The sequence below is a fragment of the Prionailurus viverrinus genome, chromosome C1, assembly GCF_022837055.1.
Source record: "Prionailurus viverrinus isolate Anna chromosome C1, UM_Priviv_1.0, whole genome shotgun sequence".
Classification (NCBI taxonomy): Eukaryota; Metazoa; Chordata; class Mammalia; order Carnivora; family Felidae; genus Prionailurus; species Prionailurus viverrinus.
In genome coordinates, this window is record NC_062568.1 from 118,189,376 (window position 1) to 118,212,584 (window position 23,209).

Genomic DNA, 23,209 nt, shown 5'->3' on the forward strand with positions numbered 1-23,209 from the left:
GGTCAATATTTTATTCCGCTGTTAAGAAAATCTATGATTTACTTAGTGTAATCATTTAAGGTAATATTAATTTATACAGTTAGCAAACTGACTTTAAAGTAGAATGAGCTTCAAAGATTCCCTTTGGAGTCAGCTTGCAGCCGCAGATATTTATAAAATCAACTATTTACATAAGGATAGATGACCATTTATTATTATTTGACTAAAGTGCACTAAATTCTTTTGAAGACTAAAAATGGTAAGTTTAGTACAAACAGATATTAAGTGTGATACTTCTAGCTAGTAGGCTGCTTGTTGATAGAATATGGGTAAACAGCTTAATGTAGCTGCTTCAACATTCAAATTCCAAAGAGTCTTATGAAAACTCCTAGTGAAATTGAAATAAATGTATTCAGTTTTGTGGTCTTTGTTCTGTTTTATTTTTGTGTGTGTGGGGAATCTATGTGTGTGGTTGAAACAAATTACATCTATATTCTGGACTGGGTCTATGTAAATAAGTTTCTGAGCTGGGGAAGAAAATGTGTAAAGACAGTCAATAAGTACTGAACAAATTAATGCTCTTGAACATAAATTAGAATTTTAGAATATAACTCTAAGGGCACATTAGATCCTAATCTCTTTTATTCAGGATGCTGTATAATGAGAGTTGACATCTATCTCACCATATACAGGATGGATCACAGACCCAAAGATAAAAGGCAAATGGCCAAAAAGCACATGAAAAGGCGCTCAACTCATTAGTGATCAAAGAGATGTAAATTAAAACAATAATAACACTAGAAAGCCACTAGAGGGGTGCCTAGGTGGCTCAGTCGATTGAACTCTGACTTTACCCCAGGTCATGATCTCGTGGGTTTGTGAGTTTGAGCCCTGGGCGCATCAGGCCCTGCTGTCAGCGAGGAGCCCAATTTGGATCCTCTGTCTCCCCTCTCTCCCCCTCCCCCACTCGTGTGCACATGCGTGCTCTTACTCTCAAAAATAAATAAACACTAAAAAAAATTTTTTAAAGCCACTAGAAAGGCTAAAGACGGACAACATCAAATGTTGGGAAGGAGATGGAGCAACTAGAACGCTCACCATATTGCTGGTGGGAGTATAAATGGTGTAATTACTTTGGACGTTAATCTGGAAATTAATTATAATGGTAGAAAAACGCCTGTCTGCAGTTAAGTATTTATCCAAAAGAAATGGAAACATAAATCCACAAAAAGATTTACACACAGCTGTCTGAAGCAGCTTTATTCATAACAGCCCCAAACTGGAAACGACCATAATTTCATGGTGAAAAAAATCACAGCAGCAGTCGCCTCTGGGTGTAGGGGAACAAGGAACCAGGAAGGGGCACAAGATGACTTTTTGGTGTGATGGGAATGTTTGTATCTTGATGGGGATGTAGGATGTACGCATTTGTCGGAACTTATTGATCTGTGTATCATCACTTAAGATCTGTGCATTTCACTATACCTAAATTATATCTCTAGTTCAAAAATATAAAAGCACATAATGAGAGTTAAAGGGAAAATGAAGTTATAGTATTATATGCTTTATATATAGCGTTTCAGAAACATGGAATGTTCCAACCAAAGTAATTTTTAATAACAGCAGAAACAATGAAGGAGGTGCTAATACTATATAGTGCTTATTACCTGCCAAGCAGTGTGCTCAGTGTTTTACACATCTAATCTAATCCTAACAACATACCTCTGGAGGTGTACGTCACTTATATCTCCATTTTATAGAAGAAACTGAACACAACTGAACCTTTGTCCCAAGGTCACAAAGCCAAAGTTAGTAGTGGAGAGGTACAATAAATGGTATATAGTAAGTACTGAATTTGTTAGCTGAATGAGTAATACATAAACAGATATTCCCTAGGAATTTGGAGGAATTAATTTCAATTTAGTAGGGGTCCGTCAGTAGCTTAAAAATAAAATAGAACAGAAAACATTGTAGAGCATTGAATGTTGTGAGTAATGTTTCAAGAAACTTTTCTTCTGATCTAAGAATATAGGGGTGTGTATATGTATATGCATACGTGTGTGTGTGTGTGTGTGTGTGTGTTCGTTCCCTGGGTCACAATATAGTCTATTTTTTACTATGTGTCCCTGTCAAAGTATGAAAAACACTAAAATAAAGAATCCAATTAGTCTGACTCCTGAAGCTATGATTTTAAACAGTTTCGGGGTGCCTGGGTGGCTCAGTCAGTTGAGCGGCCGACTTTGGCTCAGGTCATGATCTCGCGGTTTGTGAGTTCGAGCCCCGCGTCGAGCTCTGTGCTGACAGCTCGGAGCCTGGAGCCTGTTTCAGATGCTGTGTCTCCTTCTCTCTGACCCTCCCCCATTCATGCTCTGTCTCTCTCTGTCTCAAAAATAAATAAACCTTAAAAAAAAAAATTTAAACAGTTTAAACTGTCATAAATAAATTCTAAAAGAAGTAATAAGGAATCAATCTTACTGCTTTATTTTAAACTAACGAATGTTATAAATGTCTACAAACCACGACATGTTTGGCCTAACATCAAATATACAAAAATGTTAACAAAAAAAAAAATCTGTGTTATTAGGGTTAGACAACCAAAACAGCACTGGAGAAGTCTGGGAAAATTTTTGGACATATGGCTGATTCACAAGAGCACATGCTTTGAATGCTTTTATTGAACACTTAATGTTTGCTGGGTACTACAAATGCTAAGTGATGTGGGCAATGATAAGAGAAGAGAGATTTGACTAAGTAAGATGAAGTCCTTTGCTCTTAAGGAGCTCAGAATTTGCCAGACAAGTTTAAGGCCTGAGAGCAGAAATAAACACACTGCCTCTGCTTGTTTAAATGTTTTCTAAACAGTATCATTAATGTTTAGAGGAACACCAAGTACAATTTATTTGATCAGGACTTTCTAAGCCTCAGACCTTACACTCAGAAGGAACAGGAAGGAAAAGACCAATCCTGGAAGTGGGCGGGTGCTGGCAGATCAATGGGACTATCAGCAACTTAATGAATCACAGGAAACACCATGACGTTGAGGGGGGCATATAATCCAAAAACTGTCTCTGAAGTATTGCATAAGGAGACCCAGACCGCAGACTATAACCTGAGTGTGATACTTTAAGTAACTATGAACTTGAAAAACTTCATTAGAGGTGTGCTCAGCCTCTTTAACTCACAATGTATTAACAGTGCAGAAACTACTTCAAGGCTAACATAGTTAAAAAGAGCTCATAAATAAGATTGAAAGGATTTCTTCTTCTAGTTAGGGGATTCTATGCAGGGAGCTGTATGATTGTGGGATGAGACTTTAAACATTTTTTTCGAGGTGAGATTCTTAAATCGCAAACAGTCTGATACTACAAGGAAACGTGGCAAGAAACAAGCTATTCAGAGGAAAGGTCGCAGGAAGAGGGTCCTTATTAGCCTAGCTGAGAAGTACAGAGTGTTCACATTGAGAAGTGTAGCAAGTAAACAGGAATAAGAAGTTTGTGGGGGTAGAGGAGGGTGGCGGGAGTGTACAGACAGGGTCAAATGAAAAAGGGGACTAGGTGTGGTTTGAGAGCCACACACAGTGAGAGCAAGATGTCAGGGCTGGCAAACAGAAGCAGGGACCGTGCTAATTATACATCCTAGTGTGAGAAGGTAGAACAGAGTATCTAGGATGACATATTAAGAGAGATCAAGCTCTATGTCCCAAGTCAGAGGCTGGAAGGGTGGCAACTTCTATTGTCAATGCAGACTAATGTGGAGGGAGGCAGCTAGCTATTCAGTTGGGAAGGATGGTTTGTCTTTAGAGAACAGAAGGGGAAGAGGAGTAAAGAAGCCAGGACCGAGAAGTAAAAGGTGGGCTCTAAGTGCGTGTTTAATGACAATTTTAAATGTGAACCGACAATGCTTATCACTACAGTAAGGTACTGAATAAATACATGGTGAAACCCAGCGTGCTCAAGTTGACCACTAATTACTACTAATTCCAAGTAATCCTAACCCGAGACTGCCTTTGTCTTCATAATAAAAGTCTACTGAGGGGCTTAGCATGGATGGGAAGAACAGGAGTTATTTTTGGAGATACAAGAGTTTTTCCTTTTTACTCTATGGGGTAGCAACACCTTTCAGGAACTTTAAGTGTCGCCATGGACAAGAATGGGATAACCAAGACCCCTTTACCATTTTAATCCCAATGGGAATAGAACAACTGGCTCCATTCTAAGCCTCTAAGACTGCTTCAGTGCTCTTCCTTAAATGACTTCTCTTGGCCTCATGTGGTAGTCATTTGTCCCAGGAAAGGAAGGATTTTTACTTTAAATATTAGTATTATTAGTATTAATATTAGTATTAATACGAATACTAGTATTAGTATTACTAGTATTAGTATTATTAGTATATTAGTATTTTTACTTTAAATAGGTTCCACACCCAGCCTGGAGCCCAACGTGGGGCTTGAAATCAGGACCCTGAGATCAGGACCTGAGCTGAGATCAAGAGTCACTTAACCGACTGAGCCACTCAGGTGCCTCTGAAAGGAAGATTTTTAAAGGGAAAAGTGATCCATTTGGAAAGCAACCAGAGAAGGGGGGATGAGGAAGATTCTGTGGGAGCCAAAAGCAAGAACAAAAACCCACTGGAGAAATGGGAGATAAGTGAATATATTCTGAAAGATAGAGAGAGGATATGTGTAATTTAGACAGATGCCCATGGAGGTCCTTAGCTGAAAGTCTGGTAAACAATATTTTTGTATATATCTAGACAGATAAAGAAAGACAAGCAAAGCTGTACTCTTAAAAAAAAAAAAAACTATTTTCAATGAGGCACACAAAGCTCCCGTTACTAATCAGTCAGGGAATGCAGATGACCACATCTCAGTTTGATAGGAAAGGACACCACGGTAAAATGTCAGCTGAAAACTAAAATATGGTTTTTCAAAAAACAAACAAATAAAATATGGTCTTTTTTTTAGATGAACGCATGTGCATAGTGAGCAAAGGTACACATCCCAATTATTTGGTATCCTTTACTACAAATACAGAAACAAACATAAGCAATGATTTCCTGTCTGAAGAACAAATTGTTCCTTCTCAGTACAGGCTGAAATGTAAATAATGTCACCAAGTGGAAATCATCAACAGGAAAAGTAATGAAACTATATTACTATAGTTAAGCCTCTCTTCTCAAAAATATTAATTAGTAAGTGGTAATCTAGAACCTTCAATATACTGAAGTTAGACTTAAAGAGCCTGAACTTATTCTGTCATATAACAAATATTTCTGAAGAACTTCTGAGGTTCTAGGTATTTGGGTGTAGTTCTGAATAGGATTAAGTATCCACCCCTCCATGAGGAGAAATACTAGGCCTAAAGAAGAGAGAGGTGAAAATCTATCATCTGTGATGCGCAGCAGCATGAATTCATACATTTCCATATCATCAAGAATCCAGTGCAAAGAAAAAGAAATCACATTAAGTCTGACTCAATTCTACAAAAATTTTATTGGTAAAATAATGTGAAGCAATAAGAACAAAGCCTTCCAAATTTAATAACACGGTCACGTACTCCTATCTACCAACGAGTTCAGTCTTTTGTTGAACAGATAGCTATTGAATTAGATTAAAATAATTTTTTGACGTTATGCGTTATCTTAGAACTCACTAGGTGGAGTTGGCTTTCTGATGCAGAAAATACTTTATGTTGTTGTTAAACAATGGAATATTATGAAGTGCAGATATGAAACAGAGCCAGGAAAAAATACTTTGAAGGGTTATAGGTCTCCTGCTATGATAACAACATTTCTTGAAGTTTTCATCACGTAGTTGCTCATGCATACACTGTCAGCTCTATTTGAGTCCATCACTTGTGAAAGAATCTGCTTTGAAGGAAGAACTTTTAGGTGTCCTGTTCAAAAGCAGAATCTGAAAATTCGTGGGAAATCTACTTTTGCTTTTTTGGGAGACAATCAGGGATGTGATGCTAACAAGCTCATGCTTTACCTAGGCATGCTAGGCTTGTCTCTATCCCCTTAACTGTATTTTAGAATTAATATAGATTTATGTGAGAGGATAAACCAATTAGAAATAAAGACAGTTACAAAGTAAATGTTGTTCTTATTTTCTTTCTTTTTAAATATTTTTATTTATTTTTGAGACAGAGAGAGACAGAGCATGAGCAGGGGAGGGGCAGAGAGAGAGAGGGAGACACAGAATCTGAAACAGGCCCCGGGCTCTGAGCTGTCAGCACAGAGCCCCACGCAGGGCTCAAACTCAGACTGTGAGATCATGACCTGAGCTGAAGTCGGACGCTGGACCGACTGAGCCACCCAGGAGCCCCGATGTTGTTCTTATTTTCATACTCTATTTCTTAAAAATATAATTTAAAAAATTTATTTCTTTATTTTGAGAGAAAGAGAGAGGGGAGGGGCAGAGAAAGGGAGAGAGAGAATCCCAAGCAGGCTCTGCACCGTCAGCACAGAGCCCACCGAGGGGCTCGATCTGACGAACCTTGAGAACATGACCTGGGCCCAAATCAAAAGTTGGACACTTAACCAACTGAGCTACCCAGGTGCCCCTAATTTTTATTTTAATTTCATCATAAATGAGTATTTTCTCATAAAAGAATTTAATTATGTAGATAAAGCCAAATTCCTTCCTGAATACAAGCCAATGTCTCTACCTCAAGAGTTCTCAGTATAATCAGTATTCTCTCAGACCTTTTCCAAGCATATGCATAAATGTGTGTATGTGTACTTTTTTCATTTATTGTGTCTAGAGATCTAATAAGTCAGTACACTGCTTGTTTTCTTCTCATAAAAAAGAAAGCAGTTACATAATATGGCATAGTAAGGATGTAACAGTTTACATTGATATATTTTACTGACAGATGTTTAGGTTGTTTATAATTTTCCATTCCTGCATTAAACAATACTGCAATGAGCCTCCTTGTGCATAGATGCAAATAGTTTGGTAGAACAGATACATTACTCTGCTTTTCTAAGGAAATAAATGCCCATATAATAAAATTTCCTGCTTCATTCTATATATGCTCCCTGTCCATAAAGATTTTCAGCAAACATACAAGATGGTTTCCTTCTGTCTTTCAAATTTTTCCTATAACTAGCTATACTGAAATACTAAATGATGGACCACAGGCTTTAATTTTACAAGCAACCTCTTTGTCTTTCTTTCTCTTCTCTTTAAGGGGAGCCACTAGAAATAACTTCTGATTAATCCCAAATCACAAGGCTAACACATGCAAAGAAGACACAATAAGAGGAAGTCGAAATAACAGGAATAAGCTGTTTCCCTTTTTTACTTGTTTTAGTTTCAGGCTGAATAAATGCAATGAAATCCCCCACTGTTATAATCTTTTCTGAAGCCTCTCCCCAATGGCTACAGAACGATGTATTCTCTAAATAGGTAGCATTTTACAAGCTAAATTCCCCCTTTCTTTCCTCAAAGTCATACAAAAACCAGGCCACAGAAAGATGTCAATTAAATGAGAAATTTGCTTATTTTTTGGAACCTTCACTCTTGAACTGCTAAATGCCATAATTTGTAATATGAATGATGGCATGTGCTAAAAAGTTGTATAGCAAGTAGCTGATATCAGATAATTATTCTTAAGAGCTGTTACACATGGGGCTCAATGTCTTTCTTTCTTTTTTTCCTTTCTTTCTTTCTTTTTCTTTTCTTTTCTTTTCCTTTCTTTTTTTTTTCTAATGTTTATTTTTGAGAGAGAGAGAGAGCACACCAGTGGAAGAGGGGCAGAGGATCCGAAGTGGGCTCTGCAATGTCAGCAGAGAGTCTAATGCGGGGCTTGAACTCATAAATGAGCCGTGAGATCATGACCTGAGCGGACATCAGATGTTTAACCAAGCCACCCAGGCACCCCACAATGTTTTTCTGATGCAAGAAAAGACACTTAATCACTTAAGAATGCAGTCTACTTTTTTTTTTTTTATAAATACCCGACTCATAAACAGCCCATATATATGACCAGCCTTTCCTGCTTCTTTTGGCTCTTCTCTGCTAGTGTACCCACCACTGAACCTGGTAACATACATGCCTTTTAGTAATTTCATTCCCTTTCCGGGACAGAACATTTTTGGGGAGCTCCTACCATTCTCAAAGGAACCAAGTCAAGGGGAAGCAAAGAAGAGGCTTTGTGAGATGTATTTCCCTATGCTCACTTTTCTGTGCATTATTTTTTCACTTACTATATCTTAGAGAATGTTATACATAAAGATTTCTCATTCTCTTTAATGACTGCATAGTATTCTGTTGTGTAATCATACCATAATTTACTTGGTCAGAACCCTACTAATACACACACAAGTTATTTCCAGCATTTTGTTGCTATGACCAATATTGCAATAAATGTCCTTACACATACACTTTGTTATATAGGCCTAAGTACATCTGTAGGATACATTTCTAAAAGTAGATAATGAAACTAGGTTAGTAGGATCACAATCTGCCTTTAACGAAAAATAAAGTATAAAAAAAAAAGAAAATAGTGTAGTATAGTATGACATGGTATAAATATTATAGTAAGACATAGAGTTACTATATATTTAGTGAAATTTTTGTTTTAGTCGATACATATATGTGGGTGGGTATGGACGTCCTGAACTGTGACAAAATGATGGAACGTATTTCAAAATGTTTAAAAGATACCTCTTTAGACTCGGTATGATGAAAAGGTATTTTTATCATAGCCTCCTTTCTTCTCCCCTTAAACTCTATGATCTTTTTATTGCATAGCTTGGGGGCTTAGGTCGGTTTTCAAGCAGAGACAGTTGAGTTATTTAGAGTGGGTTGGAAAAGAATATCAACAATATCAGGAAAAACAGGGAAGAATTTAACTGTAGTTCTAATTAGCTCTAGTATCTTTCCCTACAAAGTGAATAATATGTGACTAAATTATTTTCTTAGGGCATAACTATTAATAAACAGAAATCTGAACAAGAAGCTGTTGTATAAAATTATTGCTACCTAAAAGCAAGTATTTCTAATTCTAAAGTAATTTACATATAATACAGAAGTTTTAAAGAAAAAAATTAAAATTTGCATACGATTCCTCTACTCAGGGACAACCACTATTAACACCACAACTACAAATTTCAATCTATTTGTTTGAGTCCTTTTTCTGTGTATACACACATGCACACATGTAATTCTTATGATCAAGATTAAAGGATATATTTTATGTTATGACCTGCTTTGCAAATTTAGCATTACACTGTAGGAACATTATTACTATGTCATTAAAACTTTTTCATATGCATCATGTTTTAAAATAGCTGTGTAACAGTCCACCACATGAATATATTACTAATTCATGTAGCCATTAACCAAGGGTTACTTTTTATAAAGAATCAATTGGAACTAGATCAATATAACTATGTTATCATGAGCTGTTTGAAGGTAATTGGAAGTAATTTATAGAAAATTTTTTCTGTAAGTAGATTTTTACATAAAGCCATTTAGACTACAGCAACTCTCCTCAATAAATAGGTGTTCTGAGATTAGTAAATTTAATAAAAGAAACCAGTATTGAATTTTTAACTCAAAAACATAACAGAGAAGTAATACTATGTCTACCTATTCTGCAATAACTCACTCTGGAGCAGCATTCAGATGTAGGGTTGTTGCCTATAAATAAATCCTCTTTAAAATGAATTATCTTCCTGTGGTCCAAATTAAGAAATAATTAGGAAATAATAAAGAAACGGTATATATATTTTTTCTAAATGTTGATTTAAGAGAGTGTATGCATGCAGGTACAAGTGGGGTTAGAGCAGAGAGAAAGGGAGAGAGAGAATCCTAAACAGGCTCAGGTGCTGTCAGTGCAGAGCCCTACATGGGGCTGGATTTCACGAACGTGAACCATGAGATCATGACCTGAGCCAACATCAAGAGTCGGAAGCTCAACCGACTGAGATACCCAGGCACCCCAAGTATACTTGGGTGTCTATTTCCTGACTAGTCATATGACATACTAAAATACAATTTAAATCATTCAACATGAAAAGATAATCTTTAATCTTCAATTACATTACTTCTGTTACTGCTAGGAAAGAGATAATAATATTCTATCAGAAGGTGAAAAATGAACATGATGTTTGTTTTTGCCTCTTTAGAAAAATTATTTATCCAAAATAATAAATAAAATTATTTATCAAAAAATAAGAAGGTAATAGGCTATTAAAACTAATAAAGACAAAGGATAAAAGCAGCTTTAAAGGGAACAGTGCATAAAGCACCAGAAGTATTCTGTTTTTTTTTTTTGAGATGTTTATGATTTTTAAATTACTATTAAGTTTTGCCATTGGAAAAATAATTACTGAACTCTATTCAGCAGAATTTTAAAAATTAAATTACAGAATTATAGTTTCTAAAAAGTAGTAGAGCAAAGCTGAAAAAGCTACTACACATCACACTACTTGATCAAGAGAAGGTCAATAAGGGGATGAAGCTCTTTCTCAGATATTATTTCAGACACAGAGCAAGGACATAACCAATTATCTTCTCAATTGATACAGCAAAAGCACAGGACAAAATCCAATATTCATTCCTGATAAAAACTCAGCAAATTAGGAATGGAAAGAAATAGCCTCAACTTGATAAAGAACATCTGTGAAAAACTTACAGCCAACATCATATTTAATGATGGAAAACTGAGCATTTTCCCCCTTTCCCCTTGTCAAGAACAAGACAACGATATTCTCACCACTCTGACATAGTACTGGGGGTTCTAGCCAATGCAATAATGCAAGAAAAATAAAAAGCATTTAGATTAGAAAAAAAAAAGTAGAACTGTCTTTACTTGCAGTCATGATTGTTTGTAGAAAATCCAATTATTTGTATAAAATAGCTTTTTATAAAAAAGCTATTAGAACTATTAAGTGAGTATAGCAAGTCTGCAGGATAATGAATCTATATGAAATCGATTTTATTTTTGTATAACAATAGTAGTCAGAAATTAAAATTAAAAAACAACACCATTTATAATATCATAAAAAATAGGAAATAGGGATAAATCTGACAAAAGATAGGAAAGACCTATACACTAAAAACTATAAAGCACTGCTGAGAGACCTAAATAAATAGAGAGAAATACCATTGTCATGGATTAGAAAATATAATATTGTTAGATGTCTATTCTCCCCAAATTTATCTATAGATTCAATGCAATCCCAATAAAAATCCCAATATGATTTTTGGAGAAACTGATGAGCTGATTCTAAGATTCATATGTAAATGCCAAGGAGCATGAATAATCAAAACAACTTCGAAAAAAACCCCACAAGTTGGAAGATTAACACTATCTTATTTTAAGATTTACCACAGTAATCAAGAAAATATGGTACTGGCATCAAGGTAAATCAATGGAACGAAACAAAGAGTCCAGAAACAAACCTACAAATATATGGAAAACTGATGTGACAAAGATGCCAAGGTCATTCTACAGAGGAAGGATAGTCTTTTCAACAAATAGTGTTAGAACAATTGGACATCCATATGAAAAGACTTTGATCCATATGTTGTACTATATAATATATTAATTAATTGAAGTTGTATCATAGATCTAAGTGTAAAGCTTAAAACTATAAAATTACAGAAAAAAAAAAACATAGGAGGAAACCTTTCTGACCTTGGTTTAGGAAAAGAAGCAAAATCCATAAAAGAAACATTGATAAATTGGATTTCATTAAAATGAAAAACTTTTGCTCTTCAAAAGATATAGTTAAGAGAATGAAATGACAAGCCACCAACTAGGAGAAAATATTTGCAAGATATGTATCTAATAAATGACTTGGATCTAGATAGATCAGAAATCCTCAAAACCCAATAATGAAAAAACAACTCAATTTTAAAAATGGCCAAAATTTTGAACAAATCAGAGAACAATACAGATGGTGAAAAAGCTCATGAAAAGATGCTCAACATCATTAATCAAAAAGGAAATGCAAAATAAAACTACAGTGAGATATTATATACCTATGAGAAAGGCTAAGATTAAAAACAGTGGCCATACAAGATGCTGATGAGGGTGTGGAGCAACGAGACTTAGACATGACATACATGACAGGTGGGAATGTAAAGTGACATGACCACTTTGGAAAACAGTTTGGCAGTTTCTTAAAACAACAACAACAACAACAACAACAACAACAACAACAGCAACAATAGACATACACCCACTAGGTAATACAGCCATTCCATTTGTAGGTATTTATCCAAGAGAAATGAAAGCATATGTCTATACAAACCCTGGTATGTGAATGTTCAAAGCAGTTTTATTTGCAGAAGTCCCAAACTGGAAACAATGAAAATGTTCATCAACCGATGTGGAGCATACATACAATAGAACACCACTTAGTAATAAAAGGAATGAACTATTAATACAATAAAAACATGGATAAATCTTGGGGCGCTTGGGTGGCTCAGTCGGTTGAGCATCCGACTTCGGCTCAGGTCATGATCTCACAGTTTGTGGGTTCAAGCCCCGCATCAGGCTCTGTGCTGACTGCTTGCTCAGAGCCTGGAGCCTGCTTCAGATTCTGTCTCCTTCTCTCTCTGCCCCTCCCCCGCTCACGCTTTGTCTTACTCTGTTTCTCAAAAATAAATAAAATGTAAAAAAAAAAAAAAAAGTTAAAAAAAAAACATGGATACATCTCAAGATAATCACACTGAGTGAAATAACAGGACAAAAAAGGGTACATTTTATAGGATTCTACCTATATAAAATTCTAGGAAATGTAAACTAATCTCTAGTGGATTAGTGGTTTGGGTGCGGATGTAGGAAGGAGTGGGGATGGTTACGTAAAAGGGTTACAGAGGAATATTTGCAAGGGGAGATTGGATATATTCATTATCTTGATTGTAGTAATGGTTTCATGAGGGAATACATCTATACATTGATACTTATCAATTTATATACATTAAATATATGCAGCTTACTGTATGTCAATTATACCTCAATAAGCTGTTTAGAAAAACAAAATATAGGGGCGCCTGGGTGACTCAGTTGGTTGACAGTCTGACTTCAGCTCAGATCATGATCTCATGGTTCATGAGCTTGAGCACTGTTTTGGGGTCTGTGCTGACAGTTCAGAGCCTGGAGCCTGCTTCGGATTCTGTCTCCTCCTCTCTGCCCCTCCCCTGCTTGTGTGCACACTGGCTCTCTCTCACTCTCTCTCAAAAATAAACATTAAGGGGTGCCTGGGTGGCGCAGTCGGTTGGGCGTCCGACTTCAGCCAGGTCACGATCTCGCGGTCCGTGAGTTCGAGCCCCGCGTCGGGCTCTGGGCTGATGGCTCAGAGCCTGGAGCCTGTTTCCGATTCTGTGTCTCCCTCTCTCTCTGCCCCTCTCCCGTTCATGCTCTGTCTCTCTCTGTCCCAAAAATAAATAAACGTTGAAAAAAAAAATTAAAAATAAAATAAAATAAAATAAACATTAAAAAAATGAAAAAAAAAAAAGAACAACAAAGTATAACAACAGTATGCCAAATCAAACAATAGAAAAATACACAAAGAAATCAATGGGAAAAAAATCGATTCTAAAAAGGCTTCCACATTGTCCCTGTATTTCCTGTTTTCATTATAGGGGTGAGGGGGGATATAACATAACATCTGTTTCATGCCCCAGAACACACCCTTAACCCTTGCTGTCTGAAAATACACACTTTTGGTGGTGGGGGTAAGGATAGATCAACTCAAAGCCAACAATTCCTGTAAGAAACACAAGCTAAAGTATAAGCCCTGTTGACAACAAAGACTTAATCTAAAGATTAATCTTTCTTATGAAGAACAGCATTATTATCAGTATTTCTTGCTTTATGGAATATACTTTTGTTCCAAAATGGGTGGACTGTAAAACCTATATTCTAATAATAAGAAGAGTAAATGAACACTGAGCACCTCAAATAGCATTTGGTATCTCATTTAATCCTCCCCAAACCCGTATCATTTTACTGATAAAGCTTACAGGGTAAATAACTGGCCTAATGTACACGATTAAATAGTAGTGTGCTAACCTTTTGATTTGAAAGCTTCATGCTCTTAACAGCTACACTTAACTGAATATTCTAATTGATAGTTTGTAGACTACCTAGTACTTATCTTTATGTTTCTTTTTTTGAAAAGCTAGGATTTCATTTATGTACTTTACTCAGAGAGAGTAGGAATTAAAAATATCAGCCAATCCACTAAATAAATAAATAAATAACAAAATATGTCCCAAACAGCCCACTGATTTCTTTCTTTTTCTCTTTCTTTTTTTCTTTCTTTCTTTCTTTCTTTCTTTCTTTCTTTCTTAGTTTATTTATTTATTTTTGGGGGGGGGAGGAGCAGAGAAAGGGGGAGAGAGAATCCCAAGCAGACTCCACACTCAGCACAGAGCCTGACATGGGGCTTGGATGCTCAACCAACTGAGCCACCCAAGTGCCCTTATTTTCCAAAAATTTTAAATGGCCATGATGTCCTCTGTCTTCTTCTGGAGTAGTCAGTCCTTGCTGGGAAGCCATCTCCCAGATCTGCTTGGAATTAATGAGCTGAGGCTTTCTTGCTCAACTGTGTGATTCCACCCCAGCTTCCCCTAGACAGTTGGTTCATGAGCAATGTAATTTGCTTTTGATGTGGAAGGGACTCCTATAGTGTTCTTATTCATGAAGACAAACTGGTCAAAGAGAAAGACTTTCATAAAGAATGTTTTTCTCTGACATAATCCCTTGTAAAACAGAAAATCACTTTATATAAAAGTTCAATTAGGACCAAATACAGTATAAATGGCCTCTGTAACAATTAGACTTGAAATACAGAAGAGCTGAATATGACACTATTTTCTACTGACTTTCCTGGTTCCATGCCAAACATGTCTTGGCTGCAACAGAAGAGTGAGGAGGCTTTTATATCTTGGAGAGAAAAAGAACATAACCACAGTGGGGGCTCTAGAAGGGTGTAGTTGCAATCTGGCACTTTAGCAGAGATTCTGGAAAATGAATGAAGCTATTTTATAATTATAACTCTGTATGTAGGATCTGGGAACTTTATAATAAATATAACCCTATAACCCTATATAAATGCAACCCTTGCCAATGTGACCTACTATTTATTTAGCAGCAACAGTGAACCATATGGTTTTATTCAGAGATGCAAGGTTGAAGAACAGATTTTATGTCCAGGAAAAAAAATCTATTTTGAAGGTAAAGAGGGAAAGACAAAGGTAAGCTCTTTTACTTAAACAGAAAGAAAAAAAACCCATCATAACTATTTCAAAACCTTTTCAACCCACTAAGCATGAATTACTAAAGAATAATAAAGGAAGAAAATTAGTAAGCTGCCTTATTAGTCCAAGAAGTCCAACAAGTTGTCAAACAAGAATTATAGAAATTATAACAGTAAAATCTTTATAGGTTACAGAACCCAAACAAATAAACAAAAATAAAAAACAAAAAGCTACTCTACAAATAAAAAGAGAGTTCATTTGAACTTTAAGAATCTTGTATTGGCAGTTGCTTTTCTTGAAGGCCTGAAACAGTTTTGACCCCAGCTGCTACTTACTTTATCTAACAATAGACTGCTTCAAGACGTATCACTTCTGGCCAAGCTATTCATTTCAACTTAAACTGCATGTAGCTCAAGCCTCAGAAGATAACTTTATCACCTCCGAGCCGTATGCAGACTAAACACAACACTTGTGCCTGATTCTGAATGGTATCTTATATCCAAAAGTTCCCTTAATTATAGCTCTTCCTTCTCAAGCTGCTCTTTCAACTTGTCAGAAGCTGCCTAAAGTCACTCACATTGGATCTAGGCAGAAAAAATATATTTTAGGAAAACATGTGCAACACGGACCGACACATCTGTTGACGTTAAAACCAGAAGGCAGTGTGTTGCGGCCACATGAGAACAAGCTGTAAAATTTAGTAATTCACAACATTCACTTTAAAATGTTATGGCAATCTTTTATTTATTTATTTATTTATTTATTTATTTATTTATTTATAATTTTTTAAGTTTATTTATTTATTTTGAGAGAGATAGTGAGTGGGGGAGGGGCAGGGGGGCAGGGAGAGAGAGAGTGGGGGGGAGGGGGCGTGGAATCCCAAGCAGGCTTTGCACTGTCAGCACAGAGCCTGATGTGGGGCTCGAACTCAGTAAACCCTGATATCATGACCTGAGCTGAAATGGAGAGTTGGACACTTAACTGACTGAGCCACCCAGGAGCCCCTTATGGCAATCTTTTAAAGCAACAAATCACAATGGCACCGTCATTTCCTCTATTCAACAAATATTTATTGAGTGTCTATATGTTAGGCACTAAGCTGGGTGCTGAGGGTATAATGATTAGCAAAATGGGCACACAAAAGCTCTACAGGTTTGTGTGGTTTCTGAGGCTGAAAAGCAAAGAGAAGGTAAGGTCAGCCTGATTTTTCCATTAGAGGCAGCCAGCCCCCTACCCCTACCTCAGTTGTGGAAGGGTTGAAGTCCACAAGTTTCTATAAAAGTCAACTGTAATCTGTAGGGGGAACCGCTTCCTGGAGTCCTCCTGCCCATAGCGGTAGATTCTCAGGTGAGTCTGTTTAACACATTACCAAACTATTGTAGTTTTCTAAAATCTGATTGCTATTTATAATGGCTCCTAGAAAATGCTTTCTGGGTTTTAAAAGGAGCCATCACCATGAACCAAGAGCTTCCTGGTGCAGCCCAGGCAGTGACCTCTTCGGGTTTTAAGCTGATGACGCCTATCCACACGAGAGCCAGGGTCACAGATGAGAACCAAGAGAAAGAAGTGGGAAAACAACAGGCAATAGGAGTGAGGATTGAGGAATGAGCTCAAATTTTCCCCAATTCTTTTTTCTCTTCTCTTCATTGAGCAGATAAACCCGGGATAAAAAATGGGAGGGTGTCCTAGGTTTAACCAGGTTAGGACTACTGGTAACAATGGGATAGGGTTATGAAAAATAGAATAGTTTCCAGTGATGTACAGGGAAAGAAAGAAAATTCACCAATAGTGACAAAAGGGAAGGCCTGTGGAGGTGGCAAAAATGAATCACCAGCCAGAGTGAACATTTATATGCAATATGTGCTGGCAGGGGAGTCATTAAAAAACCAGGCACTGTTGAGGGCAAACTAGATGCATCCATTCATATTATTAGCAACCAATGACCGTTCCTTAGATATGGCATACACAATATGCACTGAAAGAATATACATAAAGGGAAAAAAAATGAATCCTACACTGTTGGGAGTATTTGCAATGCCGGGCAAATACTTGCAGTGTTACACACCAATACTAGTTATTAATCATTTATTCTTATCTCAGAGAAGGAAGCTTTGCTCCAGAAAGACTAAATGACTTGACCAAAGTCATAGTTCTAATTACTGGTATGGAAGGCAAAGACTCAGGCAATGATCTTTAACATATGTGCCTTGGCACGTGTCGAAGCCATAAACGTGATCCCCTGGGAAGCCATGCAAACCAAGACTGAAGTAAGCAGGGAAAGGAAGAAAATATGACCAACTCCATCCCCCCACATCAGAAGGGAATCACCTCATGCACTCTGGAGAGGGAAACCACTGGAAATTACTTATCACACGTTACAAAGCCACGAGGGAAAGCCAACAAACAAAAATCCAATAGTTTTCAGTGATAAACTACCCTAAGGCATATTTATTAGACAGAAATGTCAGTCTTTTTCGGTCAGCCTTGAAAGACAAACTAGCACGTCACTTTAAATTTAATAGTATATAGAAATAACAGGTTTAGATTTTATTTTTATCACAATTATAATTTCAGAGTAATCCAAGAAAAGACTACCCAGGTTTGACTAAATGAACACATTTACTCTTCTATCACTGCAGGAAGGGAAAAGGCAAGCTAGAGAAGAGAAAAGCTATAGCTTTTTGTATGAACTCGACTGAGTGGTTACTGTTAGCTACTCAGGAAATCACCGATTCTCTGAGCCTCCTGGAATGGCAATGAGAAAATTATCTTTGTTGCTATAAAAAATGTCTTCAACAATGGAGGGTCATATGAACACATATGAAATATTAATGCAATATTTAAGAAGGAGCTAGGATAATTTTGAAAAGGGAAAACAACAAAGTACTTCATAAACCTTTTACCAGTGAGCTTCAAAATGTACACTGATAACAGAACAAACTGAGGGTTGGTGGGGGTGGGGCAAATGGGTGATGGGCATGAAGGAGGGCACTTGCTGGGATGAGCACTGGGTATCATATGTAAGTGATGAATCACTGGGCTCTACTCCTGAAGCCAGGACTACACTGTATGTTAACTAACTTGAGAAGAAAAAACAAAACAAAACAAAACAAAACCAGATGTATATTGATACAAGCTCTAACTACAACTGGAAACTACAAAAATCTTGTTAGATCCTTAGACTGGGTGCATTTTGCAGGGGCTCTGCTCTCTCCAGCATGCTCAAGTCTCTCTCCTTTGGTCACTTGTCCTCCTTCTCCTCCTCCTGCTGCTCAGATACTCTTACTGTCTTTTCTTCGCCTCTCCAAGTCTGATCTCAGGACACATTGGGAAACATTCTTACAGAGGTGTAAGGGATTCACAATACCTGAGTTATACTCCCTTGTATTTTTTCTTTTTTAAAAAAAATTTTTTTAAACATTTATTTATTTTTGAGACAGAGAGAGACACAGCATGAACAGGGGAGGGTCAGAGAGAGGGAGACACAGAATCTGAAACAGGCTCCAGGCTCTGAGCTGTCAGCACAGAGCCCGACACGGGGCTCGAACTCACAGCCCTCACGGACCGCGAGATCATGACCTGAGCCGAAGTCGGCCGCTTAACCGACTGAGCCACCCAGGCGCCCCTCCCTTGTATTTTTTCAATTAGACTTTGTTTTTTACTTTTTTTTTTAATTTTTTTTCAACATTTATTTATTTTTTGGGACAGAGAGAGACAGAGCATGAACGGGGGAGGGGCAGAGAGAGAGGGAGACACAGAATGGAAAACAGGCTCCAGGCTCCGAGCCATCAGCCCAGAGCCCGACGCGGGGCTCGAACTCCCGGACCGCGAGATCGTGACCTGGCTGAAGTCGGACGCTCAACCGACTGCGCCACCCAGGCGCCCCTAGACTTTGTTTTTTAGAGCAGTTTTAGGCTTACAGAAAAATTGAGTGGAAAGTAGAGTTTCCATATAACACACACCCACTTCCCCCCCTTGTGTCTTAGCAGATATCACACACTAAAACAAACGAATCCTTCAACAGGGGTCTAGAAAATCCAGAGATGGTCTTCATGGAGTCCTTTATCTCCCAGATATTATACACTGAATTTTGGCATATGGCTGTATATATATGTTTTTAGGAAGCAGGTTTCATCAGGTTCTGAAGCAATTGGCATTCAAAAATGGCTAAGGCCTCTAAGCTAAAAAAATGACGTTCAAGATCCAGACTAAAGGAAATATTTTGGAGTCAGAAAGGCTTTACCAGTGTCCCTAAAATCATACCACACAAGGTAGCTGCGGGAGCAAGTATCAGTATGTATATCCAGGCCTCTAACTTCAACAGGGGCTATAGAAATACCTTGGTTAAAGAAATTACAACCAATGCAACGACTTTCAAAACATACGATGACCTCTTTTTTTCTTTTAACATACCTTTAAAGCCTCTATCACAAGGTCCCTTGCTTCAAGCTCTCCTTCAAGAATACTGAATAGTGTTAGGAGTTCAGGCTTGCTGAGTTTTTCCAGATTCATCCTGAAAGCCTAAAACAAAGACAATGATCAGACAATCTCCAGAAGACAGAGTTGGTTTGATATGGCTAAGGAAAAAAAAATAAAGTGAGTCACACAAGGAAAGAGCCACAATCACAGCATAAAATGCCTTAAGGCAGCAAATGGTTAGAATTAAGTTTAAAAAAAAAATGGGAGCTTTCTGATGTTAATCATAAACTGAGCAGTAAGAGAAAATAAAATTCACCTTAAGTATGAATTTCGTCATCACTCACAAGGATCAATTTTCCATCATTTTTCCTTCAGGCATATTTACAAACATCCTGGGAGGTCTCAGAAAGAATTAGTCACTAGTTTTGTTCACCAGAAGTGCAGGTAAAATTGTGTTACAGTGAATACTATTTCACCGAAAAATTGTTAGAGCATGAAAAGATTTCTCAGTGTTAGATAACCGAATTCCTAAACTGTATATAAAACATTCTGGCATCCCTCTGAAGTTGGTTGAAATGAAATTTAAGCAAAGAGAATGTCCGGTGGCAGTATGGGAGAAATTTTTCTTTTAAACTGTCTGTCTACTTTCACAGGGAACCTCGGTGCAACCATATACAAACACACTTTTACGTAGTTTCTCAAAATATATTGTCGTTTAAACATCTTCATTGGACAGGCTACTACTAACTGAATTTATCTGACTCCCCAAGTTCCCGTTTCTGTGAAGTCCTGCCTCTTTTGAGACACGTTAAATGGCAAACCACATAGCACAAACTCAATCCTTTCCACAAGATTAATTTCTCAAAAGCCACATATAGACAGAAGTTAGATTGCCAGACAGTTTTCAAAGGGTCTTCTGACAGGGTGCACAGTGAGATACATTTTTGAACTTCCAAAGCTGAGTAAATACTCCTTTCCTTCTTCTGTACTGTACTTGCAAATTGTCACTTCCATATAGTTTTCTTTAAAGGGAATTGCAACATGACAAGTTCACACACCCTCCCGTAATTCCCAACTCTTATGAGCACATTAAATTTTAGGAGGCACACAAAAGAGTCATTGATTCCTTCCAGACCTACTGCCTCTAAGTGCAGGAAAGCATGTAGGAAAGGCACACTTCACTGTGTTGTCAGATTATGTTCCAGGACATGCTGTACAAATCTTTTGCCACATGACAAAATATGTTCAATCAAACTTCCGCTCTGCTGACTTTCTAACTACTGAGTTTTAGCAACTAGTGAGTGATCCTCACTTCAGCATTACAGAAGACATCTCACAACAGGTATTTTACAAATAAATAAAAACAAAAACAAAACCCCACACCTAATAAAGCTACACTTAATTTAAGCTATGTCGGAAAGAGGGGCGCCTGGGTGGCTCAGTTGTTTAAGTGTCCGACTTTGGCTCAGGTCATGATCTCATGGTTTGTGTGTTCGAGCCTCACGTCAGGCTCCGTGCTGACAGCTTGCTCAGAGCCCAGAGCCTGTTCTGGATTCTGTCTCCCTTTCTCTCTGCCCCTCCCCGGCTCACACTCTGTCTCTGTCTCTCTCAAAAATAAATAAACATTAAAAAAAAAGGTATGTTGGAAAGAGCATGCAGCTTCGCAGACGGATGTCAGGTCTGCATCTTCAAGTCTGCATCTTCTAGTTGTGGGATTTCTTTTTCTTTTCTTTTTTTTTTTTTTACGTTTATTTATTTTTGAGAGATAAGAGAGAGACAGAGCATAAGTGGGGGAGGAGCAGAGAGAGAAGGAGACAGAGAATCCAAAGCAGGATCCAGGCTGAGTTGTCAGCACAGAGCCCGACGCGGGGCTCGAACTCAAAAATCAGTTGAGTCACACTGGTTTCTTAGATAAAACCCTTCCCCCTCTTCCTGAAGGTTTCATATTTTAATATCTCAGAAATTATAAAGCAGAGGGAAAATCTCATCATTTTAAGCCCATCCTCTTCCCTCCCATGATGTTCAGCAGAATAATGGGCATCTGTGAAGGTACTCTGTAAATACCAACTACACTGAGTAAATCAACTGGATGGAGAAGCACCAAAGTAAAGATGATGGTGTTCAGACATATTCTTTTTTCCTTCAGTATCTTTGTAGTCCTTAAATACTCTTAGTTAGAGATCTAAAACTGGGGCTTAAGGAAGCAATGTGATGTGAGTAAAGCATGACAGACGGGGTGGGGTGAGGAGTATACAATTTTAGTCTGAGTTCTGCTACTAAGCAACTCTGTGGCTTTGAGGACAAAAAGTACCCAGTTAGACTGGCACGCAGTCTCCTCACAGGTAAAATCAGCCTAGATAATCTCTAAAGTCCTTCTTGGTTCCATTTAAGCTTTCATGGGTAAAAATCAGGAATTGTTAGAGAATCCAATGAACTAAGACTAAAGTGAATATACAAAGAACTAAAACCGACTGTACCTAAATCAAAGTCTTGGATCTGCTGTAATAAATACACATCCTCATAAAGGAGTAAAATTGAAACACTCTTTAGAGCCACTTTAATTATAAAGGAGTCCAGCCCTGACAAGAAAAAATTCCATTCTTTGTCAATGGTATAAAGAATAATATTCTTGTTATCTACATTTATAAATCACTTCTGCACACAAATTTCAATATCTGGCACATCCTGCCAATATGTGCCCATTCACCCAGCTTAGTGTCTACATGAAGTGAAGACAATGCAAATCTGACACAGGAGGAAGAAAAGGGCCACAGCTATGTGACTGAAAAGCAATAGGTCTGTTTGCACATGTTCCCATAACCTTTCTTTATCAATATTAAAATTCAACAGTTCTTTGCTGTTCTTTATTATTTGAATCTAATCTCAATACACAAGACATCATGATAAATTTAATATATGAAAGATAGTAAAACCGTACTGTTGCAGGATGACGGTGATATTCCTGGGAGTGGGGACGGAAGTGGGGGTGGGGGGGGTGATACTGACCTGATAATCGGTGGTCACACTTTAGTCCTCAAGTATAAATTCTCAAGGTTTTCTTCAGTTAAAATTTGGGAAAATTGACAAATATACTCAAAATGCCATCAGCATGGTGGAAAAGTGTCCAATGCTGCAAAATAATAAGAAATTTATTGTCTATGTGACCATACTATAAACGATTTGATAAATCCCATGAATGTCAACTGTCATTGCAGCTGGTAAGGCCTGACAGGTGTAGGTTGACACAGAAAGAAGAAAATAGCCACTTATTCAAGTTGAGGCTGAGTAATATAGGAAACATACCATGAATCTCACTTCCCTTTTGCAATTATCATTAGGGAAGGTGAGGGCTTTCAAAATCTTTTTTTTAATGTTTATTTATTTTGAGAAAGAGTGCACGCGAGTGGGGGAGATGCAGAGAATGAGGGAGAGAATCCGAAGAGGGCTCTTTGCTGACGCAGGGAGGGTGAACTCAATCTCATGACCTCATGACCTGAGCCCAAATCAAGAGTCAGACACTTAACCGACTGAGCCACCCAGGCACCCTCAAAATCTTTTTTACTTTAAAATGTCCACTGCTGTTTC

General features: G+C 37.5%; 2 protein-coding genes across 6 annotated transcripts in view; one reads left to right on the top strand and one right to left on the bottom strand.

The window, feature by feature from the left end:
* ST7L (suppression of tumorigenicity 7 like) overlaps nt 1-23,209 on the top strand; it is a 219,636-nt gene that overhangs the window by 139,338 nt on the left and 57,089 nt on the right. The window lies entirely within an intron of this gene.
* The window catches only part of CTTNBP2NL (CTTNBP2 N-terminal like), a 52,962-nt gene that overhangs the window by 17,600 nt on the left and 12,153 nt on the right, over nt 1-23,209 (bottom strand). For both annotated transcript variants that reach the window (XM_047869323.1, XM_047869324.1), the window contains exons 2-3: nt 22,631-22,754; nt 19,619-19,726 (exon numbers count right to left, since the gene is read on the bottom strand). In XM_047869323.1, the coding sequence (XP_047725279.1) occupies nt 19,619-19,717 (99 nt within the window). In that variant the 5' untranslated portion in view covers nt 19,718-19,726; nt 22,631-22,754. The remainder of the gene's footprint in view (nt 1-19,618; nt 19,727-22,630; nt 22,755-23,209) is intronic.